Raw genomic sequence first — 21,505 nt, 5'->3', positions numbered from 1 at the left:
ATTAATACGAGTTTTGACATTTTACAACACTGCTGTATAAGTTGTACCAAAAACAGGTGTTACAACAAAAAATTTTCCCCTCAAACCAAACAAAAGTTTATTCTTAAATATGGAAATAACTTATTGTTCAAATATGTATAGCTAATAAGGTGCGATTATATGTCCGCAAAGTAATCCGTTGGATCTCACATAGAAAACAATTGATATAATTCCAAAGACTAGTGGAGAGAAAACAGGTATGTAAACAAATCAATTTTAGAAGAGAAAATAATTAACTCCTATCCTTTAGGGAAAAAATGAGTCACACAGGCTTAACCGAAGCACAACAGTCCCAGGATGCCACTCCGGACTTGGAATCGTTTACGGGTTTTGGGAACTCCGCCGCCGAGGCTTTCATACAAAGTCTGGCTGGAATGGTGAATCAGGGGGATGTGGAAACTATGATAAGGGCACAAAAGCAAATGCAAGTCAAAATATAATGTACATTTTAAACTGAAATAACTTTTCTGATTCCGATAGGCTTCAGCGCTTTGAGAAAACCAATGAAATGCTGCTAAACTGCAACGCTCTCTCCCAAAGTCGACTGAAAAACGCCACCGAGGATTTCAAGCGACATGTCAAGTGTCTCAATGAGATGAAAAAGGATCTGGACTACATATTCCGCAAGATTCGAGTCATCAAGCAGAAGCTGCAGCACCAATATCCCGCGATTTACGCTGAAGTCCAGCCACAAAGGAGCAGCTTGGCCGAGGAGGCGGAAGAAGAGGCTTGCGCTCGGAAACCTGCGGAAAACCCAAAGCCCACTTCTGCTCCAGGAGCAAAAAAGAATGCAGCCACCATTGAATATGTGCAAATGGAGGAGGCTGTGGACAATGGTACTGTGGAGATCGAAAATGAACTCATAAAGCGAGTGTGTTCCGTGGAAACGGCCAATCCCAATGACTCCTCCGACTGTACATCCGAGGACACAGGCTAATCAACACAGACGTCTTTAGATAGCTTTACTTTTAGCATAAACAAATAAATTAATGGCTTAAAATATAATCTGGTACTTGTACTGCTTTGGTACCTTCGAGATAAGGACGCGTCCGTCGTAACTGAGTGATGCAAAGATCCACGGGTCCACATTACTCCACTCTGCACAGTAAACCGAGTCTTCGTGCTGGTCGAACGTTTGTAGGAGACCATCGGGCAACAATTTGTGCCGCTCCTCCGCCTCAGTGCCACTAAAATTCGTGTCGTCAAGTCCGGTTTGCGCCTGAGTCTCAGAGCTGACTGATCCGGCACAAGTGAGAAGCACCTTGCAATCGCTGGAGCTGGAAAGCAACAGCTGGTCGTGGAATGTATTGAAACGCACAGACCAAACCCAATGCGAGTGGTCGCTGCGCTCAAAAACCGGCGACTTGGGCATCCTGCAGTCCCAAATCCGCAAGTAGCCGTCATCGCCGCCGGTGACTAGGTGACATTGCTTATTGGGATTGCAGTCCAGATCACGAACCATCTGTCCGTGGGCATCGCTGATGCTCCAGGCGCAGTGCTGCGTATCTCGCACGTCGTACGCACTTAAGTTACCTTCGTGCAAAGCAAGGAACTGATGACCCTGGTGGTGGTGCGACCACTTGCCGTTGGTGAAGTTCAGTGTGTGCTTGCTAGCAGAACCACTTGTTGGAACTTCAGCCACCACTCGAGTAGAGGACTCTGCCCTCTGCATCACAGCCAACTTGTTGTCCACCACACAGGCAAGAGTTTGGTCCTGGCTTGGATGGAACTCGACGGTTTTAACCCTCTCCCCAAGAGATTCTGTGCTCAGTTGTTCCACGTTCTCCCATGGCAGATACTCCGATTTGAGCTGCTCTGCATCCGTGGGATTAAGATTCTCTGGAAGGGTAAGCAAGGCTGCTTGAGTCAGCACCTGAGCTCCTTTTTGTACATTGTAAACAGATGCCAGCAAACGAGAGTTGTGGGGGCAACTGTTCAGTTTCCAAACTTCTCCAAGGGCATGCTCGAAAACCTACAAGAAAATCTTTTTAATACCATCTTCCTTTATTTTCACCTTTACCTTAGATTGCACTGTTCCCTGCTCCTCTTCGAACTGAATGAGGTGCACCTGATTCGTTGGCTTCAAGGAGTTTGTGGCTATGAAGAAGCACACGTCATTGCTTTCACCGTATTGGGGTGTTAGAGCACGGGCTTGCAGCTCTAGCCCATATATAAGGCTGTTCTCATCCATTTTCGATTATTATTTTATTGTTTTGATGAAAATAAACAAATAGGTACGTGTTTAGGAAAGTACGAATAGTACCTAGTGTTGGAAAACGTAAACTTAAAGTACAATTAATATTATGAATATTTTTATTTATTTTAAGATTATGAATCACGTAGAATCTGAACCGTATGATAAACATTTTCTTAAAATATTTAATCTGCCCATAAATAATGCAAATTTTACCCAAAAAATTTAAATCAAATTTCATTGATGCGGATTTAAGATAAACTGTATCATTTTCAACATTTTTCGAAAAAATTTTTTCAAAATGTAAATTTTAAAGCCTTATAAATTATAGTTAAAACGTAAATAGAGTTTTTGATGTTTACAATTTTAAATTAATAACCGTTTTAACGGCCGCTTCGTTGTGAAAAAAGTAAAAAATTTATCGATAGTTTTAGTTTTGACAGACACTGCCAAATACAACCTTGTGCACGCCCAAAGCAACATTTTTTCTCCTTCCATTTTGTTTTCGAATAAAAAAGTAAAGCGTAGCCAAGCACACACACAAAAGTGAAAAAAATATATTCGTAAGAGTAACAGACGCGATTTCCGATTTACAACTTCCGACCAAAACAAAATTTCCACTCAACAGTGTACAGTGAATTTTTCAAAAGAAACGAGACACAAAATTTGCAGAGCACCTTGCCATTGAATCGAGTCGAATTCCAGGACGCCATGGCTCAGAACATTAGCCCCGAGCAGAGTGGAGCGGGGGGCGGTGGTAGCAAGCACAGTGATGACTCGCTGCCGGTGAAAGACAATCACGCCGTGAGCAAAAGGTGAGTCCTATACCAGGATGCTAGAAAATACCATCTAACCATCTATGTACTTTTCTCCGCAGACTGCACAAAGAACTCATGAATCTGATGATGGCCAACGAAAAAGGCATCTCAGCATTCCCGGACGGCGAGAACATCTTCAAGTGGGTGGGCACTATTGCAGGGCCAAGGAATACGGTGTACGCCGGACAGACGTATCGGTTGTCGCTGGACTTTCCCAACTCCTATCCATATGCGGCACCTGTGGTCAAGTTCCTGACGTCCTGCTTCCATCCAAACGTGGATCTGCAGGGCGCCATTTGTCTGGATATCCTAAAGGACAAATGGTCGGCGTTGTATGATGTCCGGACCATACTGCTGTCCATCCAATCACTGCTCGGCGAGCCAAACAATGAGAGTCCGCTGAATGCGCAGGCCGCGATGATGTGGAACGACCAAAAGGAGTACAAAAAGTATCTAGACGCCTTCTATGAGAAACACAAGGATACTTAGACGAAAGGAAGAGAGAGAGAGAGAGAGAGAGACATCCAAATCCAAATCCAAATGCATCCTATGCTCATATTGCGGCGTATTTATTTACATATAGTGCAAGCAACTCCACCCAACCGCCTCAGAACGAACTCCCATCTCACTCATAATTCGCACAACTCCAACATAGTTTATGCTGATTTATGGCAACCGTGCATTTTCTTATAGACGGATATCCTGGTTTTTATTCTCAATTTTCCAAACAATAACAAATTTATTATATGATATATGAATGTATTGGTAATATGTAATTTTAAAACTGTCCGTTCTTTAAGCTTAAGCATAAATTTTAGTTAATTGTTTTTTATATACATGATTTGATATGTGAACGGGTCGCTACAGTTGCAGTTGCTTCCCGCCTTTTGTACTGATGATTTGTAAGCGATTGTGCTGCGCCGGCCATTATGTGAATGTTAGCTAATTTTAGAGTAGCCTCACCGTATCAACCTCCAACACCACCACTTCCACACAATCCAATAATTCCACTCATTAGCAATCATTCATCGTCAATCTAATCATGCTGCATTATCATTTTCCCATCAAGAGGTTTAACAATTTCAAAGTAATTCAAATCATTGTAACAGTTGAGTTAGCTTGATGTTAATTGAAACCACATAAATAAAACAAAAAACGAACTATTGAACTACATAATCCGGGTTCTTGTGCTTCTCCAAGTGTTCTTTCAGCTCTGCCCAGCTGCTTGAGATGCTACCGCACTTCTGGCATCTCAGTGGGTTCTGGAGTCCGTGTAGTCGCTTTTGGTGATCCAGCATATTTTCTTTTGTGTAGAATCGTTTATGGCAATATTCGCAGGCGTATTTCAGGTCATCCTTGCTGGTGTGCGTCCATTTGTGACGAGTGAGGTGGGCCTTGCGGCCAAACGATTTTCCACATTTCTCGCAGATGTGCTGTGGTCCTTGGGATGGATCCTTTTCATTGCCCGGTTCGTGTTGTTTTTTGAAATGATATTTGAGACTCCGGTAGGCAGTATACACTTTATCACAGCTTGTACAGGGATAGGTCTCCTGCGCGGAAGGACTGCTGCTATGCCGCTTGTGCAGGTGCTCCTCCAGCAGATTGGCCCTCGCATAGCTCTTGCCGCAGAGCACGCAGGTATACGGATTGATGCCCTCGTGCTGTTTCATATGGGCCTCCAGCAGGGACGCCTTGTAGAAGCCCCGCTGGCATTGGTTGCACTTGAGGGTGTATTTTGTTCTACGTTTTCTCTCTCCTGCTGCCTTACGTTGCGATAATGAAGGTAACTTTTCCTGTTTAAGATCCTGCTGGGTATTATCATCCTCCATTATGTAGACTTCCTCCTAAGGGAAGGGGAGAAATGAGATACATTAGGGCTCTTCCTGTTCAATTTCTTTAAAATACAAGTAGTAGAGGCACTTAGTATGGAATGATTATCCGGATATGACCAGATATTTTGGAAGTTATTTAAAATTCACATTTTATTTGGCAGCCCATTCCAATAAACAATTAAAAAGACGCGCCCGCATGTGGAGACACGCCTCCTTTTCCACTACCACCATAGCCATCACTTGATACGACCGCAAACAAAAATAGTTGTATACAAACAAAGGCATTCGAGTGTTTATTTTCCGACGGCGTGTGGGAAAGTCTGTTCTGGTGGTGCTGCTGCTGCTAGGCAACAAATTTGAGCCCCGGCCGTGATTAGATTATGGGAGAATAGAACACACGAGCAGCACCTCTACCTCTACCCACCGAAACTTACAATATTTGTGATGCAGGGTGTGTCCATCGGGGGCTTCTGGCTGGAGGAATCATTACTGTCCGATGGTGTGTCCAAATCCGGCAGGGAGACGACTGCCACATCCTGGTCCTTGACGCAGTAATAGTCGATGTCCAGCAACAGCTCCTCAAAGTTGCGCGCGGACTCCTCGCACATGCGTCGAAAGTCGTAGAACTTCTGCACCAGGTGGTAGCAGCACTCGCAGATGCTCTTCAGGACCAGTTGGGAGTGCTGCTGGTGGTCGTCCTCCTGCAGTCTCTGCATACTTCCGGAATCCCCGCCAATGCAGCCAAAATATTTTTCAGCCAAATCCTGTTCGCTGGCGAGATTATAGGAGACATCCTCGGGACCGAGAAGCACCAGACAGGCCCGACATATCAGTGTCCTTGTGACCTCCTTTGCGTCCATCGCTGCCGCGTGTGTCGTCGAATCTGCGATGGCCCGACGCGCGCACAGCCTCAGATTTGAATAAAACATCGCCGGAAAAGGGTGGCCTCTACTTTACCGGCATGGAATAAATTGAACTCAATTACCACAATTTATGGGGGTGCTCCGCGTCCAGTTCCGCGTCCATCGCCGGCGACCCACACAACCGCTTTAGTGGCCCGCCGAGAGAGATATCGCAACCACCACCACCGCTACCGCCACCGCCAGCAGTCTCCGGGGCTTTCACTCAACGGGATATTGAAAGCTGAAGCCGTAAAGCTTCGTGGGATCCGGAAAAGCTTCCCCAAAACTTGACTGATTTTTATTGGAAATTTTTAAACTAATAAATTGTTTTTTTTTTATAAATAAGATTTTTATTAAATATACAACATTGTTTATTTTTTATTCATGAAAACTTCAGAGTTTATTTAAAAAATATACATATTAAAAAAGAATGATTTAATCTAGATCGTAAAAATAAAAAAAAGAGTTTGGATTGAAAATGATTATTTAATTACTTAATATTTTCTTGTCAAAAATAAGTTTTAAGAACATCAAATTTGTTAAAATTAATCTTACTTTATTTTACTACAGAAGTGTAGTAATATTTTACTCTTGTTTCTTAAAGTATATGTTCCTTTATATGGTTTGGTCTAAATACTATCACCTGTCATAATGGATCCCAGAGTCACGGATGTGGCCACCGACGACAGGGTCTCCAGGGAGACATTGAACTTCTTCTTGAACGCCTGCAGGGTGTCCAGGTGGTAGATCTTCTGGGAGCCATTGCACGGCCTTTGATCGATAGCCACGGCATAGAGATTGATGTCCCCGCTGTTCGCCAGCAGAGTGGACATGTAGTGTGGCAAGTAGACGCGTTGCAACTCGGATGAGTCGGAGGTCTCCGAGCTATTGTCCCCATTGGCCAGCTCCTTGCTGAAGGATCTGTGCAAGCGAATGATCTGAACGCTCTGGTAGTGGGCGACGAACAAGAACGGCTCCCGGTAGACAAAGCCCGTGGGGGCATACACCCAGTTAAGATCGCAGGGCCTCGACCGGCAGCCGAACTCATCCACAAAAACGCCACACTCGGCGAAGCAGAGCAAGTATTCCTGCCGGGAGATCCGGACAGCAGTGATGGGCTGGCACTTGGCCGTGCTCTGCATGGACTTATCGGCCAGATCCACGAACTCTTCGGCCGCAAAGTTGTCCAAATCGATTTCGTAGAACTTATCCGAACTCACGATAGCCGAATGGCGCGTGAAGAAGATGGAGCTAACCGGAGTGGCAGTGTCCAGGGCCCGCACAGGCTTGAACATGTGGAGCTTGAGGTCGTACTTGAGGATCACAATCCTGGTGGAGGTGGCAGCTATAGCCACCGAGTCCAATGCGTTCTCAGTCTCGTTGGAGATCAGCACCAGCTTCCACTTCTCCGAAGGAGTGCGATTGGCGAAAGGCAGTTCGATGGCCGAGGTCTCCAGCACCGGCTTGTGGCAGGCGCTGGAACTCTGGCAGCGAGACTCCAGCTGCCGATAATCGCACTGGTACATCTTCTCCCCCACCGTGCTCACCATGATCGCCTTGGCCAATCGTGTCGAAATCGACATGCAATACACCGACTCGATGCCGGTGATGTGCACCAATCTCTGAGACTCCAAGTGGTAGGCATACAGCCCAGTGTTGCAGCCCAGGAGGAGAATCTGCTGCTCGGCCACCTCGAAAGCGCAGTTCACTTCGACCTCCTTCTTGGCGGCCTGATCTTCCGGCCCATCTGAGCTGTACACCAAAGTTCCAATGTATTCGCTAGATCCTGCTTCACTGGCCGTCTCCACCTGATCCAAGGACACACTTGAGGCGGAGGGAATACTACTCAGGTCGTCGGCTGGCGGAGCAGTCGGAGTGGTTCCACAGTTTCCCTGGACATTGGCACGACACTTGCGGTGCGTCACGTCCTTGCATTCCTTGCACTTCCAGAAGGGTGAGCCGGCGAGAATCACCAGGCCACACACTGTACACTCCGATGCGTCCTTCTTGGATTCCTGCAGCGCCAGCTCGAAGCGATGGTGCGATGTCTGTTCTGGAGCTTGAACCAAAGGCTTCTCCGAGGTCTTCAGCTCAACCTGACTTGTGGTGCGCTTCAGGATGGACTTTTCCTTAATCGGGGAACGTGGCAGGGCCGCTATGCTCACGGGTCTCTGCTTGGGCGCATCTGAGTCTTCGTTGACGATTGTGGATTTTCGTGGTGATCGTAGAGTGGCGGTTCCTAAAATAATTCCAAAACATTTCCATCAAAATGACTCTACTTAGTTTCTTCAGACAACCCACCATTGAACTGGGCCACCTGCTCCTTCAGCATGCTGGATAGCTTCTGCTCTCGTTTCAGTTCCTCTTTCAATGCGCGATAGAGAATAGAGGACTCCACGTCATTGGGTGACACGTTCTCCTTATTGGTGTGACTGGAGCCGAAGAGCTTGTCCGCTAGGGTCTTCTTTTTCTTTGAAGACAAGTCTTCTACTTTGAGCTGAAATTCAATTAATAAACAGGATGATTATTGGCCTAAGAAGTGGATCCTAAACTAAACCCACCTGCAGATAATCAATCAGTTTCTTGTGCTGCGCCAGAGTGGCCATGGACTTGATGTCCCTCTGCACATAGAACTGCTCCTTCTCGGCCAATGTGTCCTGCAAGGAGTCTATCTCCGCATTTAGATCGGATTGGACGGCCTCCAGATCTCTCAGTTGGGCCTGGAGGTTAGTCACCTCCTCCTTCCGGTGGAAGAGCTCGCTTAGAATTCGCGCATTTTCCTCCTTGAGGCTGATAAGTTCCCGCTCAGAGTCCGCGCTCTGCACCTGGTAGTTGGCATTCTGGCCATCCAGCAACTCCGCCCGCTCTTGAGTGGCAAACAGGGCGTTAGTTTGCTCCACCAACTGATCCTGTTGAGCAATCATCCTCTTCTGCTGCTCCTTCAGATTCTCCCTAAGCTCCTCGATTTCCGATGCGAGGACTTGAGCCCGCTGCTCCGACAGACGTTTCTCCGATTCGATGGCCGACATATCCTTGCGAAGTTCGGTTAGTTGGTCATTCCTTTCCCTCAACTTCAGGTGCACTGCATCCAGCTGGGATTTCTGGGACTTGCTACGTTCCTGCTCAGACTTAAGCATGGTTTCCACCTCGGTCAGTTGATTGTCGGTGATGCTGCAGGCATACTTCAGTCGCTGGAAGTTCTCCTTCAGCTGCTTGAGTTCCTTTTGCAGCGCCATGGTGTTGTCACTGGTGGCCGAGCTTCTCTCGCGCTCGTCCTGCAGTTCCCTTTGGATGCACTTGTTCTCCAAAGTCAGGCCATCGAATCTAGTTTGAATTTGTTTTATTTTCTGTTTCAGTTCCGTTTCCTGCTGCTCCAGTTTGTGCACGTTGGCCAAGTGCTCGATGATCTCCGACTTGCACTTCATCCGCTCCTGCTCGGCCTTCTCCCACTGACGGTGCTCCTTGAGGACATCACGCTTTGCAGCCGCCAGCTCCTGTTTCAGCTCCTCGATCTTCGAATCCCTCTGCCGGGTTTCCTCCTGAGCTGTCTTCAGCATCCTCTGCGACTCCTCGTTGGCATTTTGCGCCTTCTTAATACGATCTTCAGTGAGTTCCATGCGCCGGGCGAGCATCTTCTTCTCAGAGAGAGCCTCCTCCAGTTGCTTTTCCACCTTCCACAGCGACAGGTTGGCAGTTCGTGCGGCTTGGCGCTCCACGATCATCTGCTCCCGGACAGCCGCCAGCTTGTCTTCCAGTTTCTCGTTCTGCCGCTCCAGAATGTCGCCAACGGTTTCGGTTCCCGGCTTGCGAGCGGAGTGCCCTTTGATAGGCGAGAGACTCTGCTCGTTGAAGCGCTCCAGCATCTGCTCCAGTTTGGTCACCAGGGCTTGGAGCTGGTCTGCCCGTCCCTTCTGATGGGTTTCCCCTTCTTTGGCGGCCACCAGATCGGCACGCAGCTGGTCTTCGATGGCGTTCAGTTCGGTGAGAGAGCCAGGGGCAGTTTCATAGGGAGATGCTTGCGAAGCTAGCGAGGACTCGGCCAATTGGCAGCGACATTCGACAAGCTGAAGACAAGAAATCAAAGAATTAGAAGTTGTGTGGATATTTAATGTCAAAAATTCGATTATTTTTATTCCCAAACTATCGACTTTCGATTAAGAACAAAATAAATGAAAAACTGTCACAACTCACCTGCAACTCCCGCTCCAGCCGTTGGCACTCAGCTCTGGCTTCTTGTGTTTCGTTCTCCCTGAGCTGCAGCTTCGTTTCCAGCTTCACTTTCTCGGCATGAAGTTCGTTGTTTGACGCTATCTCCTGGTTGAGGCGCTTCAGTATCTCTTCAATGTTTCGTTCCGTTGCCATCTTGGCTTCTTGAGTCGATTTACTCGAACAGAGGGACTCGTCCAGTTCAGTTCGTATTTCCTTGATCTCCATGGTCATACGGCGATGGGTGTCCTGGGAGTCGCGTACCTTCTTCCGGAGGTCGGTAAGTTTCTGCTCGTACGATTCGGCCATCTGGCGCTTCTGTTCCTCGTTGTTTGCTTCGTTTCGAAGGTTCTGCTCCTTCAGCTGCTTCATCATGTCCTTGTAGTTCTGCAATTTGTCGGACAGATGCTTGCACTCGTCGCTCTTGGCGTTGAACTCCAGTTCGCGGGCATCCATCTTCTGCAACGTGGAAGCGAGCTCTTGCTTCTTGTCAGCCAACTGTTTCTCATACCGCTGCTCGGACGCTATCTTGGCTTCTTCGTACTTCTGCCGGTTCAAACGCAACAGATCTGTGATGGTGGCCTCCTTCTTGGACCACATCTCCTCGTCTATTTTGGCAGAGCTCTGGAGTGTCTTTATTTGCGTCTTGCAATTGGCCAGCTCCATTGTCTTTTCTTTGATGATTTGTTGCAGTTTTTTAATTTCCATTTTCGCATCGACGACCACTTGGGACTTGTTATCGGTTTTCTTCAAAGACTGCTGGGCTCGCATAAGATCTTGTTTGAGCATCGAGATTTCATTCTCCCTGGTCTTCAGCTTGTGCTGCAGCTCTTTCAGCTTCTCTTGCAGTTTTTCGTCCGAAGATGCGGTCAGAGCTGACTTCTCCATGTGTACGAAGCTGTACCCGATGAAGGGAAGGTCCTTGCCACTAAAATCGTGCGACTTCATGTTGGTCGTCAGCGACTTCTTAGCCACCCCCTGATCTCTGCGCGACTTGTGCCGCGTACCGTCCTCGAAATTGGACGTATCGTCGTCGGATTTAATGGTCGGGATAATGGGTGGCACCTGAGAGCGAATAGAAGCCCACTGGATCTCATCAAAGAAGGGATGCTTCTTTATACGTTCGTAGGACAAGCGCCTTGACGGATTTGTAACAAGCGACTCTATAAGATTCCTGTAGTTGAGGGACACCTTGAGATCACTGGGGAAACTTATCAGTTCCTTCAGGTGACTCTCCTCGCAGTGGGAAAGAATCTTGGAGTAGGTCTCGTGAACATTGTCTTCGTGGAAAGGCGTAGTCTCGCAGATAAGCTCGTAGCCAATGATTCCCATGGACCAGTAATCGCAGCTCACCTAAGAATATACATTTATTTAAATATATTTTTGTTATTTTCAGCTCAGAGCTAATGCGGCATTCTGCGATCGTACAGTTCTACTCACATCGTGCATCGATTTGGACAGTTTGTAGGTGGATATGGTTTGCAGTAGCTCGGGAGCTATATAGTCGGGAGTGCCCACTGGCGACAAGCTCAGAACATGACCGTCTCGATCCAGGGCAGCAGCATTGCCAAAATCCGCCAACTTGATGTGCCCGAAGCGGTCAATCAGAATGTTCTCTGGCTTAATGTCCCGATGAACGTAGCCCATTTCGTGGAGCGTGTGAAGCGCCACAGTGAGCTCTGCCAGATAAAAGCGGGCCAAGTCCTCGTCGAAGGGACCATGACGTGACATGAGACTTAGCAGATCACCACCCGGCATGTACTCCATGATCAAGTACAAGTTATCGTTGTCCTGGGGATTACAATTCAATAAAAAAAAGCTATAAAGGACGAAAATATATAAGAAACTCACCTGAAAAGCGTACTGGAGGTTAATCAGCCACTCCGAGTGGCGGGTGGACATGATGTCTCGCTCCTCCTTAACCTGCGACGTGGTCACCACCGACTTCTTGATCTTCTTCATGGCATAAATGTCGTTGGTCTGCCGCTCCACCACCAAGTGGACATTGCCGAAATAACCCTGACCAATAAGCGCTTTGATGAGAAAATCATCTGCATTCACTCGAAGTTTTCGGGTCTCCTCGACGATGGGTCGAACTGAGTAATAGAAGGCATATTTCTATTTAAATAATTCCTAAAAAGGATGGGATCTGACTCACATTTGTTGACAAACTCGGCAATGTTGCGATCGCGCTTTTTCAGCGAGTCCTTGTCGCATTCATTGTACAGCAGACAGAAGGCGTCCAAAAGCCCCTCCCGGCACACAGTCTCCGCTAGAGCTGCGCTGGTAGTGCTCACGGGCACAATGCTCCTTCGCGAAGAGGCTCCAGTGGCGGGCTTTGTACTGACGCCTACTCCTTTTCCCAGGATTATGTTATTTAGGCGCGCAGTGCGCACGCTTATCGGATCCAACTGTGGCGGCATTCTGATCTTCTTATTTTCACTTACAGTTGTTATTTTATTTAAGCAATTGGATCAGTAAACCCCAAAATGCCAGCGCATTTTCAGTTGACGATTACTTTGAATGGTTGGAAAATGAAGCGCCGAGGGAAGCCAAAAAACCAGGGTTGCACACTCTCTCGTCAGAGTTGCATCTGCCGTTTCAGAGTTTATTTTTATTTAAACTAAAAACAAAGATCCAAATTAATGATAAGCAAAACAAGCATTAAAACAGCAATCTCTTGCTAAATTTATTTGTAATGTTCTTAATAAAATAATTGATAAAAACCGAATAAAAGGTCCGATAGTTTTTTAAAATTTATCGAGATCATGAACTCATTTGCTTGCTAGGGTAATTATTATTCATAACTTCACTTTTTTCATTTGTAACAACTATGAAAATTAACATTACAATCCAATATTCTTGCGTAAAAAAAAACCTATTTAAAGCAAAATTTTACCTATCGAAAAATGTGTTGCAAAAATGCAGCCATCGCTTTACGCACCTTGCAACACTGCAAGAGCACTCGCTCGAATCGTCCATTTTCGACGGGTAGGTTTTCGCAGGCGGACGGTGAAAAGATTTTCTGCATCGAAAATTTCAATTTGAACATCGAAGGCAGTGAGTTCTGCTCAACAGACATTTGGAAAGAGTTCGGCACACTTGTGCGAAAACGCAGGCCTATTAGGTGAAGGCGAGCGAATAGCATTTGGCCGCAAAAACGACCTGAAAGTTGAAAGTAATTGCGTGCTAAGCTAGTGAGAAAAAAGAAGAGAGGAGAGCTGAGGAGGTTGAAACCGTCGAGAAATCGTTGTCGTCGCGCTCGCTACAATTGTTTGCTTTTTGGCAGAAATCGTCAACGCGCTGTTGGCAAACATTCACACAATAATAGTTGGTGAAAATCGCGAAATTTTTTATATTCCGGAGTGCCTGTGAAGTACAGTTAAGATGAGTACGGGATTGCCGGAGTTGGGCTCAAAAATTAGCCTGATTTCGAAGGCGGACATCAGGTATGAAGGCCGCCTCTATACCGTGGATCCGCAGGAGTGCACCATTGCGCTCTCTAGTGGTAAGTAACCAGCGGCCAAAGTGCCCCACAATCTCCCACGTAATTGTTTTCTTCCGCCCCCTCACCTATAGCTTTTACCGTATATATATATATAGGTATATATATATGCCGTAATCTGCGCCAAAAATCGGTGTAAAAAACGGTTCAACGAAGTCGGTGGGCGACGGACGAAAGAAAAGAAAATGGATTCTTTCAATTTCTCTTGGCTCCCTTGTCCACATTTTTCGTTGCTTTTGTTAGTTTTTACAGTAATTTCATACGCAGAGTGCAATTGCCGCTACTGTCGGCGCTCTCTCTCTCTTTCTCTATCTCCCTGCCGCTCTCTCCGGTCCCTGCACACACACTCTCTCTCGCGTATGCTTTTTGTTTGTCATGTTGGCTTTGGCCTGTTTTTGTCTCGCCTGTTGTTGTTGTACAGTGTTGGCTTTGCACTTCACCTACACAGATGCAATTTGTTTGGAAAGTCTATTTGCAAAAAAACATTTTCGATTTGGCGCCAGATAACGGGACGAGCGCCACATCCCGTTACGAGTGTCACTGCCCTGGGATGCAAAGGAGAGAAGCGAAAACGGAGATGGAGAACGCACAAATACCGGCAAAACATGCGTTTCTATGCTTATGGGGTTGAGGTTATATAGGAACTACTACCGGCCTAACCTTAAACTCGACTCTTACTCCCCAACTCCAACTCCCGAACTGAGGTGTAATGCATTGTTTTTGTTTTCTGTTTAGTGCGCTCCTTCGGCACCGAGGACCGGGACACACAGTTCCAGATTGCGCCCCAGTCGCAGATCTACGACTACATCCTCTTCCGCGGCTCGGACATCAAGGACATTCGGGTGGTGAACAACCATACACTGCCCCACCACAATGATCCGGCGATCATGCAGGCCCAGCTCCAGAACGCACCGCCCCAGGTCATGCCCCAGCACTTCCCCATGCCCAACGCCATGGGTGCTCCGCCCCAGCAGCCACAACAGGTGCCGCCGCAGCAGCAGCAGCCGCCCCATGGGGCTCCCTCGATGCCGGGTGGCGGCAACGGTGCCGGTGGCGCACCCAGCGGTGCTCCTGGCTATGGAAATGGAAATCCCTTCGGCAACCTGGCCGCCGCCAACTTAGCCAACATGGTGGGCAATGCGAACGCCGGCTCCCTGGCTCCGGGTGCAGGTGCCCCTGGAAGCGGAGCACCCTTCATGCACATTGGAAATCAACAGCAGCAGAAGCCCCAGCAGCAAAAACAGCCAAGTGAGTAGCAGAGTCCCTCATCATTAGATTCCACCTTCTGGCATACATTTTTGAACCAAACTCATCCATGAATATCTCCTGCATGTGATATGTGTCTTGTCCTCGTTGCGTCCGTCCTTTAAATGTTCAGTTTCCGTTTTAGACATGCTGGCCGGAGCCTCCCGTTCCACAACGCCCATCAGCCTGATTATCAGTCCCACGGCGGAGCTCACCCAGCAGCACCAGCAGCAGATGCAACAGAACACTGCCCAGGGTGGCAACGGGCGCGATGCAGGTCATAAGCGCCAGAACCACCAGCAGCAGCATTCGAATCAGCAGGGCCAGCAGCAACGTGGCGGATCCAACAACAACATGCATCAGCAGCAGCAGCGGGGAGGCAGCGGCAATGATTTCTATAACCAGCGGGATCGCCGTGACTCTGGTCGCCAGATGGACAACAACTACAACAGCAATTACAGCAATAATCAGCGCAATAATCGCGGCGGCGGCGGAGGAGGCGGCAATGGCATGCAGCAGCAGCAGCGAGGAGGCGGCGGTGGCGGCAATGGAGGAGGCGGTGGCAACGGAGCCTGGAATATGCATCGCGGAGGTCAGAACTCAAACAACATGATGATGCGTAATCGTGGAATGGGATCACGAGGTCCCATGCGACCAAATCAGGTATTTTATTTCAATTCTCATATTATTTGTTTTGCATTAAATAAATTATTATTTCAGGGATATCGTCCGCAGTCGGCCAATCAGAACAAGCCGCTTAACAAGATCAAGTTCGAGGGCGACTTCGACTTCGAGCAGGCCAACAACAAGTTCGAGGAACTGCGCTCCCAGCTGGCGAAGCTCAAGGTGGCCGACGAGGCAGCCAAATCAACCGCCAACTCTACGGCAACCACAACTGCAACCAATGAGCAGGTGGGTGAAAAGGTTGAGGGCGCCGCCCATACAGTGAGTAGACATTATATTTTAGTTTTTTATTATTTTCTTTGGCTTTAAACTGCCTTAGTTAGGTTGCATCTCATAATGTAGTTCTTTGATAATTTGCAGCTAAATGGGGAGACGGACAAGAAGGATGATTCTGGCAACGAGACCGGGGCCGGGGAGCATGAGCCGGAGGAGGATGATGTCCATGTGGGCTATGACAAGACCAAGTCGTTCTTCGACAACATTTCGTGCGAGGCTGCCCAGGACCGCAGCAAGAACAAGAAGAACGATTGGCGCCAGGAGCGCAAGTTGAACACCGAGACCTTTGGCGTTTCCTCGACTCGTCGTGGCAGGTAGGACTTTCTTTTTTAATTAAAAAGTACAAAATTATAATAAAACTAAATCAACAGCTACCGTGGACGCAACCATTACTACAATAATGGCAACATGGGCGGCGGAGCGGGCAATGGAGGCATGAACTCTGGCTATGGTGGAGCGCCGGGCTACAATCGCAACAACTACCGGATGGGCGGTGGTGGCGGCGGAAACTTCCGCAACCGAAGCAACAACCGGAACAATGGCGGCGGCGGTGGCGGCCGGGGAAATGGTCAGCCCACTATTCCCAATGGCAATGGCAACCCAGCCGCTGCCCTGAAGGCGGCAGCCAACAATGCAGGATCCACGGACGCATCCGCCACAACAGCGACGACGAAATCGACGTCCCTCTTGCCAGAGCAGACGCAACAGGTGGCGGCAGTTTGTAAGTTTTTTTTTCCAAAAATGATTTAAAAATATTTCTAGTATAGTTTCTAATTCTATATGTCTGATTGCAGCTCAATAATGCCGCTTGGTCAGTGGAGAACCACTTTAAAATAACAATTGATGAAGGAAGAGTTAAAAAACCGAGAGAAAAAGTAAATATCCTATTAATTGCAAAAAAAATAAAATAAATATAATTGGAAGAGAGAGAGAGAACCCAATCAAGCGACCGATCGACCGACGACACACTGGCTCTTATTATCAGGAATTTCGAGTTACGGATCTAACGGAATAAATATATTTGTATAATTATACTTAGCGTTATAATTCTCACGACGTCCTGCGGGGGCACACTCTGCTGCTGCTGCTCGCCCACCGTGCCCGCGATAAACGCGCTTTACGATTACCGATTACTGATTACTGATTATCGATTACCGATTACCAATTAGCGATTAGGGCGATTATCAATTGCAGGCGTGCTGCGAACCGGCCATCTGTTTAGGTTTTTGTGTAAATGGCTGGTTCCAATGCGTTGCGCTGAGCAGAACACGTTAACGAAACAACAACAAACAACAGCAAACAAAAAATTAAGAAAAGAAAAGAAAAAACAAAAAAAAAGGAAACATGGCACGCCTCTACATACATACATATATTTTAGTAATAGATGCAAAGAAAATATTAATCATAAGTATATGAAAAGCTATAAAAAACAAAAAGCAAACAATTTAACAGAAACACTCGCGGAGATGAAATGAAATTAATGGAGCGGAACGAAATTAAATCCATGGAATTCCCAAACTAAAAACTAAAAAAAAAAAAATAAAATCTAAAATGCATGTTTTTATTTGGATGAGAACAAAAATAGAGATGAAACTGATTGTAATACTGTGTACTTTTCGTGGGCGTAAAACATCGAGACAAATCGAATCGTTTTACTAGCATTTAATTATATTATTTAAGAACATTTTAAATATGAAAATGAAATAAAATCAGCAGCAATGCTTGTTGGAAAAGCACAATTGTAAAAAGTCAATCCAGCCCAGCTGAAGAGTGAACGAACAGCAGCAGTCTCCAAACGAAAACGAAACAAAAATAATAATTAATAATAATAGTTACAAGTTTGACATTGTTTCAAATTACAATAGAGAAATCCCAAGAAAAAAAAAAGTAAGGAATGTAGAAAGTTTTCATATTCAATTTCTGATCTCGGTTGGGCTACAGAAAGTGCACATTATTTTTTCCTGTTTTTTTTTTTTATTCGCCAGCAATGGAATTTCAAATGTAAATGTTAAGATTGTGTGATCACAGGCTGGTCTGGAGGAGATAAAAAGAACAGAAATTTGTGTAATGCATGCATCTGTGTTTTCAGCTAAAGTATTCTGCGACTTCTGCCTGACTTTAGATATTTGTTAACCATTTAATCAGATATATATACAAATATATATATTTATATTAAAATTCAGCACAAGTTCAGAACCCCCTTTTGGTTTTGGAGGGCAGTAGCTAACCCACTCACTTCCGGAGAAGTCACACATTTCAAAATATATTGTATAATCATAAATTATGTAAAGTATGTAATATGTATATCTCCACATATGCTCACCCTGATTAGCTCTACATATGTATGTATGTATATAAATATGCAAATTATCGAGTTAAACAAAAAAACAAAATAATATAAACGTCAAAATTGTAAAGACTACATCAGTATGAAAAATTAAAATTTAAAACAATGTAATAAAATATAAAATGCAAGAAGAATTCAAGTGTAAGCAACTAATGGTTAACAGAATTTCATAATACCATCTCGACATCTCGTCCTCATGTCTGATTTTCGCCACTTTCGGATGATATGCATGAGCCTTTGTACAATGACCATCGTAGGTCCTAGGAATTCGGTTTATTTCCCGCCCTCCCATCCCCCCTCACATATATTTTACAAACTAATTTTACAAAACTAACATTATTAAAGAGAAAATGTTTACTAAACCAAACGAAAACAAAGAGAAATCCTAACTTTAAAAGCATGCAAACAATGAATGTAGGAAATCAAAAGTGAAATAAAAAGTTAAGACACAAACATTCGGTTATTAATAATTATTGTTTGTATCCGGGTGGTTCTCTCTAAGCATCATACACTTGTCCAATTAGGTGAAACGTTTATTGTTTTAAAATTTAAATTAACTTAGATTAGCCAGTCTGAAAGTATAAGACGAAAGTTTCATGAATCTAAACTCCAATTTCAGTTTTACGGAATACTTCACACTTGTCTTTTGTCGCAGGAAACTAGAATAAATTAGAGAAAAAACATCCCTCCTTCATGGATTAAATATATAATTTACACATTGACCCTCCGGATCACTGCATCATTTGTCCCAGAGTCCCAATTCGCGCATTTTCGTTTGGTAGTAACGCTCCAGGGAGTTGGCGCACCGATAATACTCCGTGTCGGGCGAGTTGTAGAACCGACAGTTTAAAAATATACGCGCCATATCCGCCATGAACAGGCGGCGCGTCTGGTAATACCCTTTCTTCAGCCGTTCCCCCATGGTTTTCAGATCCATCGGATACTTGATGTGATCATAGTAGTCCGGCACTTCCGCGGCAGTCACTGGTCGCAGGAAGGGCCAGGCTGTGGTGTGTTGGCGCACGGACTGCAACACGGATGCAAAAGAAGTAGCCAGCTTCTCGGGATCGGATGACTCCTCCAGGGGTCGCGAAGATCTCGCTGGACGCACTTGTGGCTTCCAACCGATTTCCCGTAGCCCGGGAATCGACTCGACAGGAATCGATGGCAGACCCTCCTTGAAGCATGTCAATCCCGGCCTGACTTTCTGGACTTCATTGTGGCGCTGGGCTATGAGCTCCTTGAGAATCTCGCTCTGGTTGCGAATCACTGGAAGGGATTCGATTAGGGGAGTCTCTCCCACACAATTGAAAGTATAACCTTACCGGCAATGAACTGGGTGTTCACTATGCTCGGATGCAGTTCACAATGCATCAGAGTGGCGCTGTCGTACTCCTTGATGTAGCCCGCATAGACGGGACGAGCCAGCTTGATGTCCTTGGAGAATCCCTGCTTCTTAAAGTACCCGATGGCGTCGCAGTCGGCAAATGTCAACAAATGCTTAATGCCTCGCTGGATGCTGTAGTCCTTCAGGTGGTTCATCAGATGCGTTCCATACCCCTTCACCTGCTCCGACATGGTCACGGCACAGAATACGATCTCGGTGAAGCCCTGCGATGGAAAGGGGCGGAAGCAAATGCCACCGATGGGCTGATTCTCCTTGATCAGGGCCAGGGTCTTGTGCTTGGTGTCGAAGACCAGCTGGCTGATGTACTCGCGTGGCATCTCGGGCAGTTGGTACGCAAACACCAGTTGCAGGCCCAAAAGCCACAGCTCCGTCTGCTTGTCCACTGGCTTGGTCAGCGAGTTGCCCACCACATGGAACTCAATGGCGCGCTTCTGCTCCTCGGCCTTCACGTTTTCGTCCCGGGACACATTCACGGGGAAGAGTATCTCCGACTTGTTGGTTGTCTTTGATTCCGATACCGATTTCATGGCACGCATAACCACATCGGTGGGCAGGTCATCCACACTCTCACTAAAGGAAGAGGCTTAGTTCGGAATAATAGTAAAGATCATAGAGACATACCTTGTGGTGCTCCGCTCGAGTGATTCCTTCTTTGGCCGCTTGTGGAGAGGTTCGCCCACGCTGGAACGCTTACTGGTTCCCAGCGAGACAGCACTGACGCCGGCCACAGAAGGCGTCACCTCCTGATGCCGCTTCCGCTGCTGGATGACGAACGAATTTGGCGGGCGGTAGTTTGGATCCCAGATGGGAGAATCATCCTTGAGCAGTTCAGCCCGCAATGCCTCCAAAAACTTGGGCATCTGCGTGATAATGGACCGCTTATCCTCCGGGAAGCGGTCGCGCTCCGAGATGCACTTCTTTTTCAGCTGCTGCGACATGTACTGATAAACGGTGCGCAGCAGGGTTCGTCCGAACACCAGGGACGTTTCGAACTGACGCAGAGAGTTGCAGAAGGCAGGAACGTGGCAGAATACCAGCCAGCGGGTGTAGTTGATCTTGTAGTTGGAGGCGTCCTCGTGGGTCAGGTCGCCCCTGCGGGTTGAAGGCGACTCAAAGTTGTAGTGATTCAGGAAGTTGAGAAAAGTCTTGGCCACCTCGGTCATGGTTTGCAGCTCCGTCGGACTGAGGTGGTTGTACTTGTAGAAGACCAGCGAGAGCACCGCCTTGGTGATACAGGGCGACTCGAATGGCGGATCCCCCAGAGGTCCTCGAATTACAGCCTGTTGGCGGGTTAGGACGCACTGGCGGAGCAGCCGAAACAGATACAAGTAGACCTTCTTGGTGTCCTCGTCCTCAACGCGCTGCATCGACATGAACAGGTTCTCCATGTCGATAATGGCACCCAGCAGCTCATCCATATTGGAACTGGAAATATTATCCAAATGGGCGATATGGGTTCGCAAGGAGTGGCGACAACTGGAGTTGCGGCACTCCTCGTTAAACTCGGGACAGTACGATGACTCTACGTCGCGATGGCGATTCTCCTGGGGCGTCTTCCAGCCAGTGCAGCGGCATCCTTCGGCCTGGCAAGCGGAGTACATCGATAGCTTGGCCAGCTTCTGGGGCACGGGTAGGTTGAAGACCTTTTGCTTCCTCTGCTGGATTCGCTGCAGGCTGTTCTGGCGTGTGCCCTCGGCTGGAGCATTGCTAGCTCCCGCCCCCGTTCCTGCACCAGTTCCACTCCCATTTGGGGTGCCAGAAGAACCAGATCCCGATGCGCCATTTGCTGCTGCAGCTTGTTGTTGGGCCGCAGCATTCCCGGTGTTGTTACCATCGATCGGCTGGCTTTTTAGCGTTATGGAGGGGCCACCAGACATTCCAATCAAAGGATCCTTCGATATTCCTCGGTAGTTTTGAACCAAAGTGTACTTTTTCTGAATTTCACAAGCTGTGAAAAAAGACTCAAGAGGTGACACTTATTTGGAGATGCCACTTAGTGGTGGTGAAATAAATATTTTAGCATGTTTCAAAACCTTTTAAGGTTCTGGA

General features: G+C 47.0%; 7 protein-coding genes across 13 annotated transcripts; 3 read left to right on the top strand and 4 right to left on the bottom strand.

Annotated features, from left to right (window-relative positions):
* The first annotated feature begins 13 nt into the window (after nucleotides 1–13).
* LOC6493299 (kxDL motif-containing protein CG10681) lies at nucleotides 14–1,044 on the top strand. Its single transcript, XM_001957440.4, has 3 exons — nucleotides 14–236; nucleotides 290–463; nucleotides 520–1,044. The coding sequence occupies exons 2-3, from the start codon at nucleotides 297–299 to the stop codon at nucleotides 974–976; spliced, it is 624 nt and encodes a 207-aa protein (XP_001957476.1). The 5' UTR covers nucleotides 14–236; nucleotides 290–296; the 3' UTR covers nucleotides 977–1,044.
* LOC6506648 (EARP and GARP complex-interacting protein 1) lies at nucleotides 985–2,326 on the bottom strand. Its single transcript, XM_001957441.4, has 2 exons — nucleotides 2,060–2,326; nucleotides 985–2,011 (listed from the first exon to the last, which is right to left on the bottom strand). The coding sequence occupies exons 1-2, from the start codon at nucleotides 2,228–2,230 to the stop codon at nucleotides 1,034–1,036; spliced, it is 1,149 nt and encodes a 382-aa protein (XP_001957477.1). The 5' UTR covers nucleotides 2,231–2,326; the 3' UTR covers nucleotides 985–1,033.
* A 351-nt stretch (nucleotides 2,327–2,677) lies between these two features.
* LOC6493300 (ubiquitin-conjugating enzyme E2 C) lies at nucleotides 2,678–3,883 on the top strand. Its single transcript, XM_001957442.4, has 2 exons — nucleotides 2,678–3,048; nucleotides 3,111–3,883. The coding sequence occupies exons 1-2, from the start codon at nucleotides 2,945–2,947 to the stop codon at nucleotides 3,538–3,540; spliced, it is 534 nt and encodes a 177-aa protein (XP_001957478.1). The 5' UTR covers nucleotides 2,678–2,944; the 3' UTR covers nucleotides 3,541–3,883.
* Nucleotides 3,884–4,075: 192 nt separating this feature from the next.
* LOC6506646 (zinc finger protein 611) lies at nucleotides 4,076–6,005 on the bottom strand. Its single transcript, XM_001957443.4, has 2 exons — nucleotides 5,318–6,005; nucleotides 4,076–4,895 (listed from the first exon to the last, which is right to left on the bottom strand). Exons 1-2 carry the CDS (start codon nucleotides 5,810–5,812, stop codon nucleotides 4,212–4,214), a joined length of 1,179 nt encoding a protein of 392 aa, XP_001957479.2. The 5' UTR covers nucleotides 5,813–6,005; the 3' UTR covers nucleotides 4,076–4,211.
* A 161-nt stretch (nucleotides 6,006–6,166) lies between these two features.
* On the bottom strand, nucleotides 6,167–12,583 carry LOC6506645 (citron Rho-interacting kinase). Of its 2 annotated transcripts, none has more exons than XM_032454212.2 (7): nucleotides 12,150–12,583; nucleotides 11,843–12,087; nucleotides 11,420–11,782; nucleotides 9,977–11,344; nucleotides 8,347–9,849; nucleotides 8,087–8,282; nucleotides 6,167–8,024 (listed from the first exon to the last, which is right to left on the bottom strand). In XM_032454212.2, the coding sequence occupies exons 1-7, from the start codon at nucleotides 12,412–12,414 to the stop codon at nucleotides 6,415–6,417; spliced, it is 5,550 nt and encodes a 1,849-aa protein (XP_032310103.1). In that variant the 5' UTR covers nucleotides 12,415–12,583; the 3' UTR covers nucleotides 6,167–6,414. The 2 variants fall into 2 exon arrangements, with proteins under 2 accessions (XP_032310103.1, XP_001957480.1); XM_001957444.4 differs by having other exon boundaries at nucleotides 11,432–11,782; nucleotides 12,150–12,582.
* Nucleotides 12,584–12,918: 335 nt separating this feature from the next.
* Nucleotides 12,919–16,604, top strand: LOC6493301 (protein LSM14 homolog B). Of its 6 annotated transcripts, none has more exons than XM_014908831.3 (7): nucleotides 12,919–13,499; nucleotides 14,232–14,744; nucleotides 14,887–15,404; nucleotides 15,462–15,653; nucleotides 15,786–16,015; nucleotides 16,073–16,422; nucleotides 16,496–16,604. In XM_014908831.3, the coding sequence occupies exons 1-7, from the start codon at nucleotides 13,379–13,381 to the stop codon at nucleotides 16,501–16,503; spliced, it is 1,932 nt and encodes a 643-aa protein (XP_014764317.1). In that variant the 5' UTR covers nucleotides 12,919–13,378; the 3' UTR covers nucleotides 16,504–16,604. The 6 variants fall into 6 exon arrangements, with proteins under 6 accessions (XP_014764317.1, XP_001957481.1, XP_032310105.1 ...); XM_001957445.4 differs by having other exon boundaries at nucleotides 15,462–15,686; XM_032454214.2 differs by having other exon boundaries at nucleotides 15,462–15,686; nucleotides 15,768–16,015.
* On the bottom strand, nucleotides 16,538–21,462 carry LOC6506644 (histone acetyltransferase KAT2A). Its single transcript, XM_001957446.4, has 3 exons — nucleotides 20,078–21,462; nucleotides 19,374–20,026; nucleotides 16,538–19,317 (listed from the first exon to the last, which is right to left on the bottom strand). The coding sequence occupies exons 1-3, from the start codon at nucleotides 21,331–21,333 to the stop codon at nucleotides 18,788–18,790; spliced, it is 2,439 nt and encodes an 812-aa protein (XP_001957482.1). The 5' UTR covers nucleotides 21,334–21,462; the 3' UTR covers nucleotides 16,538–18,787.
* Between the last annotated feature and the right edge of the window lie 43 nt (nucleotides 21,463–21,505).

The sequence above is a fragment of the Drosophila ananassae genome, chromosome 2R (assembly GCF_017639315.1).
Source record: "Drosophila ananassae strain 14024-0371.13 chromosome 2R, ASM1763931v2, whole genome shotgun sequence".
In the NCBI taxonomy this organism is placed as follows: Eukaryota; Metazoa; Arthropoda; class Insecta; order Diptera; family Drosophilidae; genus Drosophila; species Drosophila ananassae.
The sequence above is the reverse complement of the archived record's forward strand: the minus strand, read 5'-3'. Positions and strand labels throughout refer to the sequence as shown.